The 21,844-nt window shown below is 39.3% G+C and overlaps 1 protein-coding gene across 6 annotated transcripts in view; it reads right to left on the bottom strand.

Moving 5' to 3' along the window:
• gtf2e1 (general transcription factor IIE, polypeptide 1, alpha) overlaps positions 1-21,768 on the bottom strand; it is a 53,405-nt gene extending 31,637 nt beyond the window's left edge. Inside the window, exons 1-5 of one of the 6 annotated variants that reach the window (XM_060833609.1) lie at positions 21,682-21,768; positions 18,664-18,718; positions 17,296-17,454; positions 10,927-11,224; positions 5,396-5,850 (exon numbers count right to left, since the gene is read on the bottom strand). In XM_060833609.1, coding sequence (XP_060689592.1) covers positions 5,396-5,843 — 448 coding nt within the window. In that variant the 5' untranslated portion in view covers positions 5,844-5,850; positions 10,927-11,224; positions 17,296-17,454; positions 18,664-18,718; positions 21,682-21,768. Of the gene's footprint in view, positions 1-5,395; positions 5,851-10,926; positions 11,225-17,295; positions 17,455-18,663; positions 18,719-19,057; positions 19,107-21,681 lie in introns of those variants that run through there. The other 5 variants (XM_060833611.1, XM_060833610.1, XM_060833612.1 and 2 more) reach the window with 5 other exon arrangements.
• Positions 21,769-21,844: the final 76 nt, after the last annotated feature.

Below are 21,844 nucleotides of genomic sequence, written 5' to 3'. Positions count from 1 at the left end.
CAAAGCATTCTGCTGTAGAAACCAAAACGTTCTAGAAAGAATAAGAGAACGAAAAGAGAAATGAGTTCAAACTGAGTTCCACTTCTGAATTGCAGCACTAAGAAATCTCCTTTTTAAATCAACAAAAAAAAACAAACTGAAAGCCATCATTGTAATATTCCATTTAATCACCTCTTTGCTTACTGAAACATTGCCCAAGGAAGCCATGCACAAGGAACGGAAACTCAAAAATTAAGCTTTAAAATAAAAATGCAACTATAATAGAGGTGTACTGCCTGAATTTTCCACATCTATCATGTCTTTCGGTATTTTCCACTTCATTTTTCTTTCTTACTTTCATTGAGGTTCATTTACGTTGCTGTTTAATTGAAGACGTTTTATTTTAACAGCATTGTTTTTCTCTTTTTCCAATTGGTTTTCTTCCTAAATTAAGGTTATTTTTGTTGTGATTTGCTATGTCTTTGAGGCAGGTGAAATGAGCTTAAATTATTTAAGGATGACACGGTGGCTCAGTTGTTAGCATGGCAGCCTCTCAGCACAAAAGACCTGGTTTGATTCAAGCCTCAAGTGACAGTCTTTGTGGAGTTTGCCTGTCTTCCATGTCTGCATGGGTTTCTTCTGTGTCCTCGGATTTCCACCTACAGTCCAAAGATGTGCAGATTAGGCTGATTGGCCAGACTAAACTGCCCACAGTGTCCATGGATGCGCAGGTTAGGTGAATTAGCCATGGGAAATGCAGAGTTACAGTGAATAAGATGGGGTGGGTCTGGGTTGGATGCTCTTTGGACGGCAGTGTGGACTCAATGGGCCGAATGGCTTGCTTCCACATTATAGGGATTCTATTATTCTATTGATTACCACCTCAAGAATTCAAAATATTGTGCATCGGTATCCACTATTCAAAACAAAATGTATCATTTCAACTGTAGTTTGCAGAAAAAAAAATTCAATTGTATCTTGAGAAGTCAAGAAATGGCTAGAGCAAAAAGGAGACTTTGATAGACTACTGCAGACACTGGACGAAGCACAATTCTTCTGGGTCAACTCTATTTCTGAACTACCCAAAGCAGTGGTAACTGAATTATGAACACTGATTTTCATCTCTGTATATTTCTCATGAACAAGTCCTGAACAATCTTCCAATCTTCTAGGTTTTTTCAGTATACAATATCTGGATCTGAACATAATTTATTTTCTATATAACCTCATTAAGGATGCTAGCATTCCCTCATACTTAATTTTAATATACTGTATCAAATACCTCAAAAATATTACTCTGCTCCAAAGAACACATTGCAGTTAAAGAATGGTCACTATTTAAAAAGTAGGCACATTGCTACAATTGCAGAATGTCATGTATAATTAAGAGTCTAATACTCGAATGCACTATATTTGAGATACATCTCATAGTAAATTTTCAATCATTTACAGGCATTGAATTCAAATCATAAGCAATGTTATTTCATAACCAGACTAAATATACGTGATGGATAAAATGTCGAGTCAACCAATTCCAACAATTAACATTATTTTTCTATCTACATCATCTTCAAAGACAGTTCCCTTCGAGATCGCAGATGACTTTCTTCCATCTAGCAAGGTGACAAAATAGTCTCATGCTGGATCCTCACAGACTCTAACCAGGTTTCCTCATATATTTTACATTGCTTGTGTGTGGCGTCTCCAGCGTATTAGAGATGACTGACATCTTTTCTCCAGACTGGGTGGCCACTTGGAACCAGATTAATATTGATAAGGATACTTTCTTTTCATGGAATCTTTGAGGACGTCCTTGAAACATCTTCCTTGCCCTCTGCAACAATGGATGCGTGTGCATGTATGCGTCAGTGAGACAGCAGGTGTGTGAGGGAATATGTGGGAGTGTGTGTGTGAGAGGGACTGTGTGTGTGCGTGAGTGTGTGTGAGTGAGTGAGTGAGTGAGTGAGTGAGTGAGAGAACGTGTGTGAGAGTGAGGGAGTGTGTGAGAGAGAGTAAGAGAGAGAGAGAGACACTGTGTGAGAGAGAAAAAGAGACACAGACAGACAATGTGAAAGTGGGAGAGAGGGAAAAAGAAAAATTATGTTGCAAACCATTATCCTACGGTCTGATCAGTGATGAATCCTTTTTTAGCGCAAAAAAAATTAACTCTGAAGAAACCCTGTGGGTTAGTTTTTAAATTGGACTTCACAATAAAAGTTTCAGTCAACATCACCATCACACTTTAAAATGGAAAAACAAAATAATGGAAAAATTCTGTCCTAACATGGACTGAAAAGATCAACGGGAAAATAATTCAATTCACGACTCCTTCTTGTGCACAGTAGATCTAAAAGCAAATGCTAAGGCGAGGCCATTGGAAAAACGTGCCTTATTAGCAGAGCATCTATTCAGAACTTGGTTTCAACCATTTAATAAAGTAACATGTGCAGTGTCCCAAAAACACTCACTTCCATGTGATTGGTGTCAAAGAACTCTAAAATAATAAAACAAATCAGCTTTTAACTCCAGTCTGAATTAGCATTATATCTTCACATCATGCAATCGTTATTTTAAAGTACACTTCAGGAACTTGCCTAACAATGATTATAGTGTTGTGTATGCACATCAACATTCTGCATTTCTACAATGGTGTTGAGTGTCAGTGGTAACCTCCAGGATGTTGTTAGTAGAGAATTTAGCAATGGTAATGTCACTGAATATCAAGCTGAGATGATTGGATTCTGTTTTGTTCAAAATAGTCATTATGTGGAACTTGCATTGTCCAAATGTTACTTGTCACGTACTAGCCCAATCTACGTCAGCAAGTGAGCAAACACAAATGGCCCTGAACATTGCACATCATTAATGAACAGCTCCATCTGCTGGCATTAAGAATGGAAGGAAGGTCATTGACAAAGCAAATAAAGATGTCATAGAGTGAGTTAAACTAACATCTGTGATGCCGGGGTCCTCATGAGGTGGCCAAGATTGATCATTCACTGGGTATCTCTGGCTTTGATGCACTGACGTGCTGGGATTCCCCATCAGTGACCATGGGGGAGAGATGTGGAGTCATCGCTTCCTGTTATTTGGCTAATTGTTCAAGGTAGATGCAGTGTGTTGGAGGTGGGCAAAGGGGTCCTCGGAAGGTGGGCGGGAATCCTGATTGTGAAAGTAAGCTCGGAGGCGGGGGCGATGGAAGAATTGTTCGACGTCACGGCGTGTATTAAGTTCATTGATGCGTGGACGGAGGGGGATGAAGGTGAGTCCTTTGTTGAGGACTGATCATTCGTCCTCAGTGACGGGGGGGTCTGGAGGGATAGTGAAAACTCGGCAGGGCAGGGAGCTGGGGTCTGGTGTGGGTGTGGAGCTGGGAGTGGGGGCAGAACCTGCAAAAGTCCATCCACAACTGAATAGGCAGGACTACAGGTTTTGGTTGTGGGACAGCTTAGTTCTGCCATTTCTGTTTGCTGCTTGGCAAGCAAGTACTCCCATGCAACCTCACCAGGTTGACAACTTATTTTTAGGTATCTCTGGCGCTGGACATGCCCTCCTACAATTTTATAGTAATGGTAGAGCAGGGAATATACTTGGCAATGAGGTTACAAATGCTGCAAAATACAATACTGCTGCTGTAGACAATACACAATAACATATAGATGCTCAGGTTTGAGTTGCTAGATGGTGTTTAAAATCTATGCCATTCAGCACTGTGATAGCACCATAAACAGAGGTATTATCAATCGAAGTCAATACCATTAAATACAGGCAAAAATGGGTACTGCAGATGCTGGAGATTAGAGTCAAGATTAGAGTGGTGCTGGAAAAGCACAGCAGGTCAGGCAGCATCCGAGGAGCAAGAAAATTGATGTTTCCGGTAAAGGCCCTTCATCAGGAATCCAGCACAGCTGCAATGTTCTTCAGATCCAACCTTCCTGGTTAGTAGTGATGTTACCACAATACTCTTGGTGATGAACACCGAAATCTCCCACCCACAGGGCATCTTGCATTTTCTACTCTTAGTTCTTCCAAGTATTGTTTAACATGGAGAAAAATGCTGAGTCATCAGTTAAGGGAGCAGTAGGTGTAATCAATTGGGATGTTTCTTTGCCCTTGTTTGACCTGACATGAGGCTTCAAGTGGACACTGAGCATTTCCTGAGCAATTCCTGCCCGACTATGAATAAGTGAGCATGTGAGTGAGGAGGGAAATTGAGGATGACAGGAGGGAGCAGGAACAGGTGAGGGCAGCCCCATATGAATGAGTGCAATATGGGGCAGATAAGGTAACACTATGGTGAGTGCCCACACACAAGGTTCCACAAACAACAAAGCCAATATTACAGTTACAGAAATTAGTCTCATTTGAAAGTGGCAAATAAAAATTTACTGTGTTTTAATAATAGTGACATAAATTTATATGTCTTATTTTTCCAAAGCTTGCTCACCTCCCTTCAATGAGGAAAAAAATTGAAATGAGGCTACTCACATGAAAAGGCTGGATAACTCTGACCTAACTGAAAGGGTAGGCAGGTTTGAGGAGCTCGAAAGCCTTCCCTTGTTCCTTAAATGGTTTATTAAATTAAGTAAGATCAAGACTGACAGTTCACCAAAAAAATCAGAAATATTCATCTAAAATCCAAAACGTACTTGAGTCTAACAACGAAATGTTCAACATTTAAAATCATCAAATTCAGTACACAATACACCTTATTAGAATTGATCACTTTCCTTCCTCCATTGTGGGCGGCACGGTGGCACAGTGGTTAGCACTGCTGCCTCACAGCGCCTGTAGACCCGGGTTCAATTCCCGACTCAGGCGACTGACTGTGTGGAGTTTGCACGTTCTCCCCGTGTCTGCGTGGGTTTCCTCCGGGTGCTCCGGTTTCCTCCCACAGTCACAAAGATGTGCGGGTCAGGTAAATTGGCCAAGCTAAATTGCCCATAGTGTTAGGTAAGGGGTAAATGTAGGGGTCTGGGTGGGTTGCGCTTCGGCGGGTCGGTGTGGACTTGTTGGGCCGAAGGGCCTGTTTCCACACTGTAAGTCTAATCAAAATTACCCAACATTGCTTTCCCTCTCTTCTTTAAGTGATCATCATTGAAGCATGAAATGCGATTATTTTCTCTTTTGTTCTGAAGTGCTTCAGAGGCCAACTTAATCTTGTTCAAAGATAAGTATTTCAACCAGACTTCAAGAATCTGAGCTGGTTTTCCCTCCAGAACCTAAAATATTCATACTAATTCTCAGCATTGCTCTGATGTTCAGTGAACTCAACATACAATGGGAATTAATATCGGAACTTCCTTGTTTGTGACAGTCAGCTACTCATTAGTCAGAGAAGTCTCGATACCCTAAACTACTTGCTTAAAAAAAACGACAGAATGTTGAACAATTAAATACAAAACTGTTTCTGTACCTGTCATTGGGTCAAATAGTTGATTTGCCTCCAGATCTGTGAATGTGTTGAAACAGGTGGGACATTTAAAAGAGGCTCTGTTGGTGGAATCGCGTTCATCAGTTTCAATCCTACGCCTCATGTGGTCAAGTTTATACTTCACCACATTGACCAGAAGGCGGTAGTTTATGAAGTAATAATTATGCCTTGTAGTTTTACCATCTGGAGCAGTTTCAACTCGCATTCTACTTTTAATAAATTTGTCATTTTTCAGTGTGTTCAAGACTGCTCGCAATTGTTTGCGGTCGAATTTCAGCAGCTCCAGCATGTCCTCCTCTTTGACACAAGGGTTTCTAATGAGAATGTCCAAGGCCAATGCATGTTCCAGCCCATAAAATCCCCTCACAACATATTTGGCAAGTCGTTTCAAAGCTGCAGGGACCTCAGTCACAACATCTGGATCAGTCATCTTTGACCTTTGGGTTTACAAAAAGAAAATTAATTTAAAATTAGGAACTCACACATTTTAAGTACACATACAAACACAAATTCTATTACTGTGAGGTAGCCTGGTATACAGACAATAAGTCTGACCAAACTATACCATCAGATTGTTAACTACATTATTAAGAAAATCAAATTGCAAGGTTTGCATTACTGTTGTCAGAACTAGTCATCTGCAATGATGATTACGTTAAAAATCACACAACACCAGGTTATAGTCCAGGTTGTCACCACCTGATGAAGGAGCCGCACTCTGAAAGCTAGTGCTTCCAATTAAACCTGTTGGACTACAACCTGTGATGGTTCAAATTTTTAAAATTATACTCAATTTTGTAACCAGTAAATTAATTGAAAGCCACAACACTGACTTTCAGTGGTGAAAGTCATGGTGAAGGATAGAAACCTTTGGGGGAGGCATGGCTGAGTGATATTACTACTGGTATTACCCAGAAACCCAGATAATATTCTGGGGACCTGGATTGGAATACCACCACAGCAGGTAGTGGAATTTGAATTCGATAAAAAACAAAACTCGAATCAAGATGGAACTAATGATGACCATTGTCGATTGTTGGAAAAACCCATTTGCTTCACTCATGTCCTTTAGGGAAGGAAACTGCTGTTCTTACCTGATCTGGCCTACATGTGATTCCAGACCTACAGCAACATGGTTGACTCTTAACTGTCCTTTGGGCAATAAGGGATGGGCAACAAATGCTGACCTAGCCAGTGATGCCTTCATCCCGTGAATGGATAAAAAAAAGCAAAATCAAATACGCAAGGATATGCATTATTCTCTAGAAAACATTGGACGTCTCAAATAGTTTTGAATGCTGTGAAAGGGACTAGGTACATGTAGTGGTTTTTCATGAGAAGCTGGTGCTAGTCAGAGTTGTAGAGTTCATGTTGGGCAATGGGTATAGAAGGAAAATACTTTAGCGAGTTTTGAGGAGATTTGTAGCTCAGGATGTAGGTTTGCTCGCTGAGCTGAAAGGTTCATTTTCAGATGTTTCATCACCATACTAGGTAATATCTTCAGTGCTTCTGGATGAAGCACTGCTGATGTTTCCTGCTTTGTATTATAGGTTTGGGTTTCCTTGGGTTAGTGATGTCATTTTTTGTGGTGAAGTCATTTCCTGTTCTTTTTCTCAGTTGGTGGTAAATAGGGTCCAAGTCAGTCAAATGTGTTTGTTGATAGAGCTCCAGTTGGAATGCCATGCTTCTAGGAATTCTCGTGTGTGTCCCTGTTTGGCATGACCTAGGATGGATCTGTTATCCTTCCTTATCTGTATGTAAGGATACTAGTGAGAGGGTCATATCGTTTTGTGGCTAGCTGATGTTCATGTAGCCTGGTGGCTAGTTTTCTGCCTGTTTGTCCAATGTAGTGTTTGTTACAGTTCTTGCATGGTATTTTGTAAATGTTGTTTGTCAAGCAAAATTAATGTCATTTAGCCACCAGGATACATGAACATCAACTAGCCACAAAATGACATGAACCTCTCTCACTGGTATCCTTATATACAGATAAGGAAGGACACCACTTTGACTGCAACAACACATCCATTCTAGGACAAGCCAGACACGCACGAGAATTCCTAGAAGACAGACATTACAATCGGAACTCTTATCAACAAACACATTGACTTGGACACCGTTTACCACTCCCTGAGAAAAAGAACAGGAAATGACATCACCAACCCAAGGAAACTCAAAAATATAAATACAAAGCAGGAAACATCTGCAGTGCTTCGTCCAGAGGCTCACTGAAGATGTTACCTAGTATGGTGACGAAACGTCTGAAAATGAACCTTCCAGCTCAGATGTTACAGATGTAAAAAATGATAATATCACTCCTAAATCTATCAAACTGAGGTAGCAAGCATTCATTTTGGAAAAAGAAAGGATTCTTCTATCGCAAAACATATGTGAAGCATTTTCTTCTCATTTGGGTATTATGAACACAGTTTATAAATAACAGAATAAACTGCCTGGGGTGCTTGGCTCCACAATTGTGTTAACTCTCAAACTTCCATTGATGGCTAAAAATCAGTCTCCAGGATGCCCTTACTTAAAATCAGGGCTGCAATTCTGAAAACCACGTGTTTATTAGAAACTTCCTTAACAGTGAAGCAGAATTAAAACATTATACTCTTGCCCTTGAAGTTGAAATTACAATGCCATCTGTACTTTGAACTGCTAAATCCTTATACTAGCAAATGAAATAACTTGAAATGTAAAAATATAAAAAGAAAAGAATTAATATTCTACAGAGTACAATTGCAGCATTTATTAGGCATCTGGACGGGTATATGAATAGGAAGGGTTTAGATGGATACGGGCCAAGTGCTGGCAAATAGGACTAGATTAGATTAGGATATCTGGGCAGCATGGACGAGTTGGACCAAAGGGTCTGTTTCTGTGCTGTACTTCCCAATGACTATGAGTACTGTTAGGACGAAGCTGGTTTCATCTGATGGCACTGGGATTGCCTGCAGTGACTAACCAATACCAATAGATGGAGTCTTATTTTTGAATTCAAGAAAGAGGCAACCACCGGGCGTGAAACCAGCAGCAAAACGGAGACCAGACCTGAAGCCTAAAGTAAAAACAAAGGTCAGGAAGGCAAGGCTGGGCAAAGCAGTACCAAGAAGATGAAGCATGATGGGTCCTGACAGACAGAACAAAGCTGATATCCAAAGCCAGAGCACAAGCAAGCCAGGAAACATGACAAAGGAGGAGGCAAGACTACTTATAGAGATGTACAGCGTGGAAACAGACCCTTCGGTCCAACTCGTCCATGCCGACCAGATATCCCAACCCAATCTAGTCCCACCTGTCAGCACCCAGCCCATATCCCTCCAAACCCTTCCTATTCATATACTCATCCAAATGTCCCTTAAATATTGCAATTGTACCAGCCTCCGCCACATCCTCTGGCAACTCATTCCATACACGTACCACCCTCTGTGTGAAAAAGTTGCCCCTTAGGTCTCTTTTATATCTTTTCCCTCTCACCCTAAACCTATGCCCTCTAGTTCTGGACCTCCTGACCCCAGGGAAAAGACTTTGCCCATTTACCCTATCCATGCCCCTCATAATTTTGTAAACGTCTGTAAGGTCGCCCCTCAGCCTCCGAAGCTCCAGGGAAAACAGCCTCTCCCTGTAGCTCAAATCCTCCAACCCTGGCAAGGGACCATGACGGAAGTGTATGCCTGTGTGGGATACAGGATACAGTACTGGATTCTGATTTGTGGACGCAAACACAGCATGCAAATAGCACTAAAACAAAATCATTTTGCAAAAATGAAAAACAGGTTCCAAAGAATAAATGGTGTTCAAATGAAACAATGCTACGCAAGACAACATTAAAAATGGACTGTATTAAAAGAAGAATTTCATTTACACAGCCCTTTTCAGGACCAATGGACAGCTCAAAGTACTTTACAGATAATTAAGTACTCTCTACACACAAATCACTGGTATAATGTAGGAAATGTGGCAACCAATGTGCACATAGCATATTCCCACTAAAAGCAGATGATAATGACTAGATAATCTATTTGAGAGATATTGATTAACTGACCAGGGGTACTGGAGATTTATGTCTCTTCTGCTTATTTCTTATAATGCCACACAAGCAAGACGACTCCATCCCAGTTTAATATCCCACCAAGGAATGACACTGCTTTGATTTTTGTGCTCAAGCACTGGAATGGAACTTTGGCTCCTGGCTTAGAGACAAGAATGCTATCAACTATGTCATAGCTATTAAAGGGATGGTAGCATCTTGGCTAAATTATTGGTAACGCTGAAAATGTGTTGCTGGAAAAGCGCAGGAGGTCAGGCAGCATCCAAGGAACAGGAGAATCGACGTTTCAGGCACAAGCCCTTCTTCAGGAATGAGGAAAGTGCGTCCAGCAGGCTAAGATAAAAGGTAGGGAGGAGGGACTTGGGGGAGGGGCATTGGAGATGCGATAGGTGGAAGGAGGTCAAGGTGAGGGTGATAGGCCGGAGTTGGATGGGGGCAGACTAAATTATTGGTAAACTAGACTAGTAATCCAGAGGGTCAGACTAATAACAAACAACAAGAATTCAGATCCAAGTTTTGGAATAAAACAGGACTGACCATTCATTTTGAATTTTGCATCAGATATGACAAAGGTACTCATTGCCCAGTCAACCTACAAAGTCCTCCTTAACATAATTTGGGGATGTGCTAAAAATTGGGAGAGTTACCCAACAGGCTAGACAAGCAACAGCCTGACAGTAATCCCTCAATCTCCCAGACTCCTACATCAACATCCTTAGAGAGTGTCCTGTCCCACTGACAGGAGCAGCAACAGTCAGGATGGAGTGGCCCTGAAAATCCACAGCCACAATTCTTAACTACATTAAGTTTCAAGGATTTAGATCAAAAGTGGATTAGGAAATCTCCTGCTGAAACCTACCATACTCCCTCAACTAATGAATATGGACTCATCCACAGTGAACACTACTTGGAAAAGGCACTTGCAGTAGCAAGGCCACAAAATGTACTATGGGTGAGGGAATTTCAATCTCTATCACCAAGAGTGGTCCAGCAGAATCATAAATGATTGAACTAGTCAAGTCTTAAATAAAACATTACCAAATGCTGAGGCAGAAGGTGAGAGATCCAGTACAAAGGAAAGTCTACTTGAACACATCTTTATCAATCTGTCACAAATGCATTTATCTTTGACAGTACTGGTAGGAGTTTATGTATTGCTGCTTTAACAGCTGAGTAGATAATTTGAATCAACCTGTTTTGACATGATGCAACACTAATCTGGACAGATGGGATTAGAACTTTCTGGCCCAAGAATAGGGATATTATCACTGTACCACAAGAACGTATTCTTTACAGCTGAGTACGTTTCTGAACCAAGCACCAGATGACTAATAACCTTTGAATCCAAAGAGCAACACGCTAGACTAAGGATGCATATAAAAGTTATCCTGTAATGCAAGTTGTCAGTTTACGTAAAGTTAATTTTGAGATTTTCATGAACTGAACCTATGCTACTTACCAATTCAATATAATTGTAGCAATTCTGTGTTAAGAAACACAAGAATTGACATGATGATCAGTGGCGATCTTTCTCAAAAAAATGAAGACAGCGATGAAAACTTGAAGACCACAGGAAAAATACTCAGGCAAGGCTTGAAATTACATTTACACCAGGACCCCAGGAAAGCAAGTCACTATTTAAACAGTGAATACTTGATTTTGAACTGGCCACATCAGTGGTCTGTGTAGAAGCAAATCAGTTCCAAGCTGAGTTGTAGAAGCTGCAGGGCCATTGAGGCAACCTTGGGGTTTTATTCCTGTGCAAAAACAGAAAGCGCACAAAACAAAAAATGCTTGAGCCACAGGTGAAAACAGTATAGGGAAAGATACTACAAAAAAAAGCACAGCAGCTGAGTTGTTGAATCATCACACAAATTAAGCTTTTAGTCTTGCTACTATAAATCCCCAAATATCTCTAACTTTGGTAAAACACAGGGATTATCAGGAAGGGGACAACCAAATTTCTAGCATGAATTAGAGCATTAGATATCCTTTCAGAACTTGTGTTTTTAAGCAAAAGGAGGACCTTTGCTTTTTAGATTTAGCTGTTGCAAAACCCGATAAGCAACAGGGATAAAAATAAGGATCACCACTGAAAACAACAGGCTTTAGAGTCAACATTTCAAGTCTCTGATGGTTACCTGAGACCCCCTTCTGGGAGAAATGCTGGAGGATCAGCTTTGTGTATAAGTGAATATTAGATTTCACCATCTAAAACTGATGTCTTGCAGTCAACAGTTATAAGAATCAATTGATTCATCTGTCAGTGGTGCTGTGACAGAGACAAGGATGACTATTTCTTAAAGGTTGCGCTATCCAAGCAGCTAATGGACCTGGTCATAATTCTTCATGTAAGCATCAAAGTTAACTGGAGAGAGAAGATGATATTGACAGACTGCTAAAAGATGGCAAAAATAAGGAAGCCAGTGTAGCCAGACATCATCATCCACAAGCATTAGGTACAGTTACTGGTACTGGCTTAGCAGCCAAGATGCCGAAAGCAGGTTACGTGCTTTACACCCACTGAAAAACTGCTGTGTTCCAAGATCTTTTCAAGTCAGATAGTTCAAAATGATACTGGTCTCAGCTAACCAAAAACTTTGATTCTAAAAGCACTACCATAGGTTACAGTAGGGTACAAGCAAATAAAAGCATGTGCAGCATACTGGCAGCCACAACAGGGAGTGCACTGGAGACCTGCAATAAAGGCAAACACATATACAAGGTTAGCAGCAAGACTGATCAGGTAAAGACTCAGAGCGAAAGGTAAACATGCTTTCCACATACTGAATATAACAATTTCATCCCAGAAGCACATCACTATGCAAGTTCCCCTTCAAGTCACACAACAACCTACTTTGAAACAATAATCACCATTCCTTTCACTGTTGCAGGGTCAAAGAACTGGAACACTGACCGTAACATCTGTGATTGTCCCTATAGACAAAGGACAGCAACAGGTCAAGTAGATAGCCCACCACTACCTTCTTCAGGGCAGATAGGGAGAAGCAAGATATGCGGGCCCAGCCTATCAGACTGCATAGTTGTGGGTATGTGGGTAGAATTGCAACTACCTCTAATAAAAGAAAATGGACAAAGTCAAACATATTGAAGCTTTTGCCACTATATCGGTATAAGAAAATTGGTGAACGTATGCTCTCAAAGTTGAGAGCTAATGAAAACATCCCACCAGACAGTCAGCATTTAAGGATATGTAGATGGATTATTGGAAGTCAACTATACAATCAACAACAGCAAAATGACTACATATAATGGGTCACTGCACAGAATGCATTGGTACAGTGCAGTTACCACACATGGAAATCATAAGTATTCTATCTAATGGACGCAAATGAATCACCAATAGTAGGACCATCATTGTGTATGGAACTTAACATTGTGAAGATACAGCACAACAGGACAGAAATAATTGCATTGAGCTTGTCAGATCTTGCAACAATACATTCATGCCATAGGAAATGTTAAAGTCGATGCTATTGTGCACTTCAAAAAAATGCAATTGCAATAATCGTTCTAGAAAGCACAGGGCTGAGATAAAAAAAACTCGAGTGAGTTGGACAATCTGGAACATTAAAACAATATCCAATGTGTACATCAGTACAGACTGGTGCAGTTAAATTACAGGAGTGCTAAAGAAAATGGCACAATCTAGCCAACAGAAGGCATCTTCATCTTTAGAGAAAGCAATGCCCAAACAAAATTCCAACTTTGAAGAACCGAATGCCAAATTCACAAAAGCCAAGTTACTTTCTACACTGGATGTCATGCACAGATATTGGTTGGTTCATTTTGCAAAGAAACCTCAAGAAATCATTATTAAAACACCATATTCATTCCAGAGACAAACCTTCAGACTGTCAGTCAACATTTCTTCCAGAGCATACGGATGGCATGATAAAAAAAATTCCTAGAAATGTCTGTATTGGTGATGATATTGCCGTGATGGATAAACTAAAAAAGGGAAATCTACACTCAATAATGATAGTCATTCACCATAAAGGACTTACTTTGTTTGTTGAAGTTATCAGGTGAACGTAGGCCAGATCTACTCAGGTTATGGTAACTGTCCTGAACCAGGCAAAGGTTCAGGACATCACATAGCTACTCAAAAAAAAACTCAAAATATCTCTTGTTTTTAACTTCCAAGGCCATGCCCACCAAACTTTCCCTAAAAAGTTTAGTTGTTAAGACAACTCTTAAGGAAAACACACTATGTGTATGGCAGCAGGACAATCAGCACATGCTCAAATCACTGAAAGAAACATTGTCAGCAGAACTTGCATCTTACACTTCTCTGACCTCTAAAAGATGACTATCCTGGAAGTTATGTATCTCAAAGAAATTACAGCATGCATTGTCAAAATAGCAAATCTAGATTGAATAGTCTACCACATGTAAAACCAAATTATTCCAACATAAAGCATGAAACACTTGTTCTGGCAATCGGTATCATACGTTTCCATACCAGTCTGGTAAGCAATTCACAACAGAAACTGATCATAAACCACTGAAAATGATTTGATACAAACCACTGACAAGTGCAACACTAGACTGCAACAACCTCTTTAAAAAAAAGTATGGGCCAAGACTTCATGGCTGTTACAAACTTGGTACAAAGATCCTTATTTTTGATACAGTGAGCAGATTACTAACTCCAAATATGAATGCAGAAATTTCGCAAGATTTACAAATAGACATTATGGATATCAAATTGGAGGGTGTACTTAAAGTCAACAAATTTCAGAAAGCAGATAATGATCCACGACTGTATCACAATGGAAAATTAACATCGAAGGATGATGTGACATGATATAAGAGATGCCAGTCACACACACATTTTTAGCCATATAGAACTAGATATTTCAAAAGGTTTAATTAAATGCATCAAGCTCTTTGCTAGGAAGTATCATCAGAGCAATATCAGGTACATACTGGCATGGAGCAATTTAGACTGCCTTCCACAGGATACCATGTATTGGCCAGGGATCAACAATGCCATCAAGACGACAAAGAGAATGTGCAAGGAATTTCTCCAAGTCACCAACGACGTTTCAAAATTTCCAACTGTCAGACAACAATCTTTTGATCAGCTTCCTCAGAGACCAGGAACCATTAAATAGATTTTGATTAACTTATGTCTTAAATTTACTATTATTGTTATTTATGAATTTACTTATGACTTCTGTCATTAATATAGGCACCACAGTAGAGTGACTTATAACACTTTTCATTTTATTTTTCTTGTAAAAGTACACATGACAATAGATTCAGTGAATAAATAAATAGATAAAAGATCACTTCAAGTGCATCCATGGAAGACACAATGAGTGCAATATCAGTGTATTTGGTATACCAAGAAGGTTATACCATCCTGAAGGATTATCAAGCCATCACAGGAAGTACCCAATTTATAAACCCTGATGCTTATGAGCACAATCCCATACAGGGATGTATTTTTAAAGACTGACATATGAACATTTCCTGTACTGATGAATGACTCCTTTATATTGTCCTCTATTATATTGACTTAAAAGTTGACTTGCAAATGGAATCAAGAACGTAACCCGTTCTCAACCCAAGGACTGCCTGTAAACCTTATACAGATTCTTAATAATGAAATTCAAATTGTTTAATTCTTGTTTCTGTGTAGTTTTCAAAAACAACATAGACATAATCCCACTTATAGTGTACATAATTTTATCCTGGAAATATTGGATTAAGAGTCTAATGGTGACCAGGCAACCAGAAGCACAACAATGTGGATGAGTCTCAACTGCCCTCTGGGCATTTAGGGATAGGCAATAAATATTGTGACATCCATGTCTCATGAATGATTTTTAAAACTTAACAGCTACTATACTAATGAACGAAGCATCAGAATTGTACCACATGACAGCAGCCATGTTATTGCTTGGATTGTGTACATAAGGTTCTCTGCAACTGCACAAAATAAGTTTGTCGGTTCAGCAAAACTATTCAAGATTTCCAAATATATTAAACTTTCACTACTTAGCAATCCAGCATGACACTGATAATTCTGTGTTAAAAAAAACACAACAAAGGAATATAATTACCAGTCCTTGAGGATAGTCCCAGCTTCACATGGAGGACACCCTCCAACATGTTGACACCATACGATTGCTCAGTTGTATTATTGTCTATTAATCCACATATCCATGTGATGTTCTGGACACTCAGGTTCAAATCTCACATTTGTCAAATTCATATTCCATGATTTGCCAAAGAAAATCTGGAATTTAACAGTCTAATAATGATTAAGAACTGATTGCTGATTGTTGGAAAAACGTATTTGTTTTATTAATGCCCTTTAGGGAAGGAACCTGCTGTCCTTACCTGTTGTGGCCTACATCTGATTCTTAACTACTATCTGGGCAATTAAGGATGAGGAATAAATGCTAGCCTAGCCAGCAACACCTACATCCAAGAATGAATATAATGAGGTTATCTGCATAACCAACAACTGAAGTCTTGAGCTCCACAACCTTTTTCACTATTAGCCAAGTTGTAGCAATGGCGCCTACCCACTCAAGTGGTAAATTGCATATGCACACTCAGACCACAAAAAGCTTAGCAAATCCAACCCAGTCAAATATCACACAATCAGATTACTCTCAATTATCAGTTAAGAAATACATGTTAAAATTGATAGTGCTGTCAAGCACACTTATGCAACAAGTTCATTTTGAGTTCTGCCTGGACTACCTGATTGCAGAACTTATTACATACTTCATTTAGACAACTGCGATTATCTTTGAAACCAAGGCAACTTTTGACCAAGAGTATCATGAGTCTTAGGAGAACAAAATTCAATGGGAATTGGGGAAAACATTGCATTGGTTGGAGCCATATCAGTCTGTGGATATCGGAGGCCAATCATCTCAGTCTAGCAGCATCACAACAAAATACTGAGGTGCCTAACTTCCTCCCTGATGGCCCACAATCTGACCACCATCTCCAAGGTTCAAGTCAGGAATATGATATAATAATCTCACTTGCTTGGATGTGTACTGTTCTGAAAATTCTCAAGAAGCTCAACGCTGTATTCAGTTGATATTACATCCACAAACATTCATTCCATCCACTACCGACACATAGTAGTAGCAGGGTGTATCAACCTCAAGATGTACTGTTGAAATTCATGAAAAGTCCTTTGACAGTAACCTCCCAAACCACCATCAGCGAGAGAGTCAAGGACAGCAGATATGTGGGAACACTGCTCACTACCCTAATTTGGAAATATATTGCCGTTCCTTCAGAGTTGCTGGGTCAAACTCCCAGAACTTCCTATCTAACAGCGTTGTGGATCTACTTATTCCAAATGAACTGCAGTGGTTCAAGAAGCAGCTCACCAACACGTTCGCAGAGGCGACAGAGATGGGCAATAAATGATTGCCCAGCCAGCAAAACCATCATTCAAGAAAGGGGGACTTTTTTTAAAAATGCAAAAGTAAAGTCAGAAATATTGAATGGACTCTTGCTAGGTGTTGGGAGACTCACAAGGTCCTGGAAAGCCAGCAAGAAACCTGCACTATCACTTTCAAGGAAGGTCCACTGAATCATGGACTCACCATGCAATGATCAGAAGCAACAGTTGAGTGTGACGCTCAGCAAGCAGTCCCTTGCCAGACCTCCACTCCTTTGACCAGACAATGATTGTCTTTGATCAAAAGACCCCTCCCAGAGGCGACGAACTGCCCACAGCAACCCAAAAGCAGGATGACAAAGGGAACACTGTGCCCGAGTTAATTCATGCAGTAGTGGGTTAAGGCTTTTAAGTGGTTCTTACCTGGTCACCAAAACATCTCAACTGATGGTGAGGCAGGAGCTAGATCATGAACCCCCTGTCCAAAATTGAATTCTGGTCAAAGGATTTGAGATATGCCAAACTGTGCTTAAGTGCAATTTTCATTTTCAAGCTCAACGCCATCAGGAGCAGAAAATCCACCTAAAAACAAACTAAAATCAGGATGCCAAAGCCATCAGGGAAGACAAACCCCTAGAAATAACAGAGACTGCTTTGAAAGCTATAAGGGATTGAACATCCTTGGGCAGACACTTCTTCAGTACTCAACACAAAAAATAATTATTAGAAGATAAAAATGCCTTACTTCTCAGCCATCAATAAAATTATTTCCAGGGGAGCAATGTAGCAAATGTCAATACATATAGTAATATGTAGAATAACAGCTAATTTTACACAGATCTAATCAAGGCATGCCACAGATTCTAAATTTTAAAAACAAAGTTCATCAATACTTAACCACAAAATACAATTCCTATAAACACAATTAAATTTTGATTATTATTAAAATGTGGCATAATTAATTTAGAATGAGTTTATACAGCATATGGGTGCATTAGTAACAGGGTTTCCTCTCCATATGTATACCATATTAGTTTGGAATCATTTCATAAAATGTGGGTGTCACTGGCATTTATAGCCCATCCCTGAGGGCAGTTAAGATTCAACCAAATTGCTGTTGAGTCACATGTACACCAGATCAGGTAAAATTACTGTCCAGCGGAGATTCACACAGATGATCCCTGGAATGGTAGGCCTAACATACGATAAATGGCTGAGGATCCTGGGATTGCAATCATTAGAGTTTCGAAGGTTGAGGAGAGATCTAACAGAAACTTACAAGATAATACAAGGCTTAGAAAGGATGGATGCTGAGAATTTCTTTCCATTAGGCAGGAATACTAGGAACTGTGGGCACAACCTTAGAATTAGAGGGGGTCAATTTAGAATGGAAATGAGAAGACACTTCTTTAGCCCAAGAGTGGTGGGCCTGTGGAATTCATCACCATGGAGCGCAGTAGAGGCCAGGATGTTAAATGTCTTCAAGACAGCAATTGATAAATTCTTGACCTCACAAGGAATTAAGGGCTATGGGGAGAGTGTGGGTAAGTGGCATTGAAATGTCATCAGCCATGATTGAATAGTGGAGTGGACTCGATGGGCCCAATGGCCTTACTTCCACCCCTATGTCTAATGGTCTAAAATGGTGGCTTCCTTTCCTAAAGGACATCAGTGAACCAGATGGCCTTTCTGACAATCAACAATGTTTCATGGTCATCATTAGACACTTGAATCCAGACTTTTACTGAATTCAAATGCCACTTTCTGTCAAACCCGGATCGCAAACATTACCTGGGGTCTTTGGGTTAATAGTCTTCTGATAATACCGCAAGGTCTTCACCTCCCCCTAAATATAATCAACAAACTTTCAATGCATCATAACAATGTATTTATCTAAATGGACATACATAAAAAATTGTAAATGGTACAAAGTCAAATGCAGTCCAACAAAATCCATAACAAGATAAACAGCGGATAATGCAGATTCTATCGACTTAGATTGTATATTCCAGAGAAAGTTCATGCAAGGCTTTGGCAACAGATGAAGGTTCATCCCATTATCAACATGTGGACATAGGAGGACTTCTTTCAACCCAAAGTCTATTTCTTATCTGTAGCAAACGGACAATCTTTTATGTAATGTTTGCAACAAATAACGAAAGGAAGAAATTATCCTTCAACCCACCCCTGTTTTGGGGCCGTGCCACTTCAGATTGGTGCAATTTTCAGACAAAGGGTTGCATCAAGGATTGATCCAACAGACCAGCACAATGTTAATTCACCTGAGGAATTAAGATAATATTGTTCCTTTGACAATACTGAAAAGCAAAAATTTTAGAAATACTTTAAAAAATACAAAAGCAGAGGCACAAAATACATAATTGAAGAATTGTTAATTTCTATACATGTAAGACCACCTTAATAGAGTTTTATGACTTTAGAACCCATTATTATTTTGTATAGTAATAAAGAAGTTAGCATTTATTTTTAGTTAAACTACAACACAGGATAATAAAATGTGAGGTTTGCCACACTAATAAGAAGCTACCATCTCTTTTTGTCAAATAAACTAAACCAAATGCAAGTATTGCACTGGAACTAGTTAAATTTACTTTTATGGGGCTTAAATGGTCAAAAGCATCATAGCAGTAGTCTTGCAGACTATGTGGAATTGAAGTGCTTAGCAAATTAACAATTCATGTAAATGTGTATTTTTCTACTTTACATAATTGATTCATTTTCAGAAACTCAAGGGGTTGCATTAATTTTGCATAGGTCAAGTAATGCTTTAAAACTTTAGGACCTGTGTGTGAAATAAGAATATTTTGTAAGTTGTCTTCTCTTTCCTCTCATCTCACTTTAGGAATACACAAAAACTGTCTCCCTTCAGAGGTAACCTTGAAAGCTCAATTACAATAGGACTCTTTCTCTACTTTAACTTTTAAGATTTTATAAAAGGACTTTACAGCTTGCATTAAATTCTCAGCTCTCGTGCTCTTAATTGCCTTTTTAAATTGCTTTGAACTTAAATAAACAGATGGTCTTCTCCTACTCTTGAAATGACTGGACAATTTCAATATTTCTTTCTCAAATTGTATAAACAAATTTTGACATTTTAGGCAAAAATTGTGACAGTTGCAATTTCAAGCATCCTACTTTAGGAAAAGTAATAAAGCAGTTCCAAAAATGTACTGTCAGTTCAATGAAAAGTTAATAGGGATCGTGGAGGTTATATTTGAGACTTCAGTGGAAATGGAAAAGAGTAAGGGAGAATCAGAGAGATAGAATGAACTGTTAGTATATGATTGATCAGAACTGGTCTACAAGTCATTAGATCAAGAAACATAAATATAAGGTAAATGCTTTAAAAAAAACTTAAAATTTAATAAAGTCCTAATAAAAGAGAAAAGAACAGAAATTCTCAATAGGTTAAACAGCAACTGTGGAAGAGAAACTGAGTTACCATTTGTGGCCTTTAATCAGAATCTTCCATCCATGTTGACCTGAAATAATATCTATTTTTCTCCACAGAGGCAGCTAGTTATTTCTCCATGAAGCCATGCTGACTCTGCTTGATCATTTTGTGCATTTCTAAATGCTCTGTTACCACATCCTTCATAATAAATTCTAACATTTTCACAATAACAGACATTAAGCTAGCTGGCCTACAGTTACCTGGTTTTGACTCCTTCCCTTTCTAGATAAAGATGCTACATTGGCAGTTTCCTAATCCTCTGGGACTTCTCTAGTATGTAAATTTCCTGGACATTTACTATCAAATATATCCACTATCTCTGTAGCTATTTCCTTTAATATCTGAGGATCTATCCTGTCAGATTCAGGATGCTTATCACTCTTTAGTCCCATGGGTTTTCCTAACACTTTTTCTTCTAGTGGTAGTTATTGTATTTATTCTCTCTCCTCCTTTTGTCCCTTGAATATTTAATGATGTTGGAATGCTATTTGTACTGGGAAGATTAATGCAAAGTATTTATGGAAAGTTGGCCCCAATCACCACACATCAGAATTAATACTACTCCAGAACAACCTAGAACTACACTTTGAAAACTTTGTTAATATAAGGTAGAATTTACTCCCTCCCGACCATTTAAATCAGGCACATTCAGAACAGATCTCTGCACGTACATGAAGATTACAAATGATTTGGAGGCGCCAGTATGGGACTTAAAAATACACAACACCAGGTTATAATCCAACAGGTTTATTGGAAAGCACTCGCTTTCGGAGTGCTGCTCCTTAATCAGGTGGTTGTGGAGTATAAGATCATAAGACACAAGACTACAAAGTGATTCCTACTGTGTTTGTCTACTTTAACGTAAATAGAGACATTCAAATTTACTTTAAGTTCCAGGTGTGTTGCACTCAAGGTTCATTCAAAAGCTGTATAATCCACTGGGTATTTGCTGTGGTTGTTTAGGAGATCTTCCAGCACCCCCCGAGTGTTCCATACTTTATAAATAGTTTACTCCCAGTAATTACTGTATACCACAGCCATCTCATCCAAGTCCAAATTGAAACTTGTATAAATATCAATGCCTTAACAGTATCTCACATTACAGAATCGTCTCCAGTACAGTGCCCTCACGTAAAAAAATTAAATTTATGAAATAAATAAAACCAGTATCTTTTCACAAACCTGAATGACCAATAATGGAGGTCAACTAAAGTAACCACACATTGACCGTTCACAGTGGTGTGAACGAAGCAGAGCAATTCTGACGGTCACATTACAATATGTTAATAACAGTAACTATTAAAAATAGTTTTAATATTTAAATAAATACTCACTGCCGGTTACAAACAGACACTCTCGAGCATTACCACATTAACCGGCTCACGCTACACAGCAGGAAAGGCCTGCGTCAACACGTACCACGGTCCCGGATGATACGTCACCGCGTAGGGCACTGTGCGTGATGACGCCAGTACGCAGGGCTCGTTGTGAGCCGAG

The sequence above is a fragment of the Hemiscyllium ocellatum genome, chromosome 12 (assembly GCF_020745735.1).
Source record: "Hemiscyllium ocellatum isolate sHemOce1 chromosome 12, sHemOce1.pat.X.cur, whole genome shotgun sequence".
Taxonomy (NCBI): domain Eukaryota; kingdom Metazoa; phylum Chordata; class Chondrichthyes; order Orectolobiformes; family Hemiscylliidae; genus Hemiscyllium; species Hemiscyllium ocellatum.
This window is presented reverse-complemented; position numbering and strand designations above follow the sequence as displayed.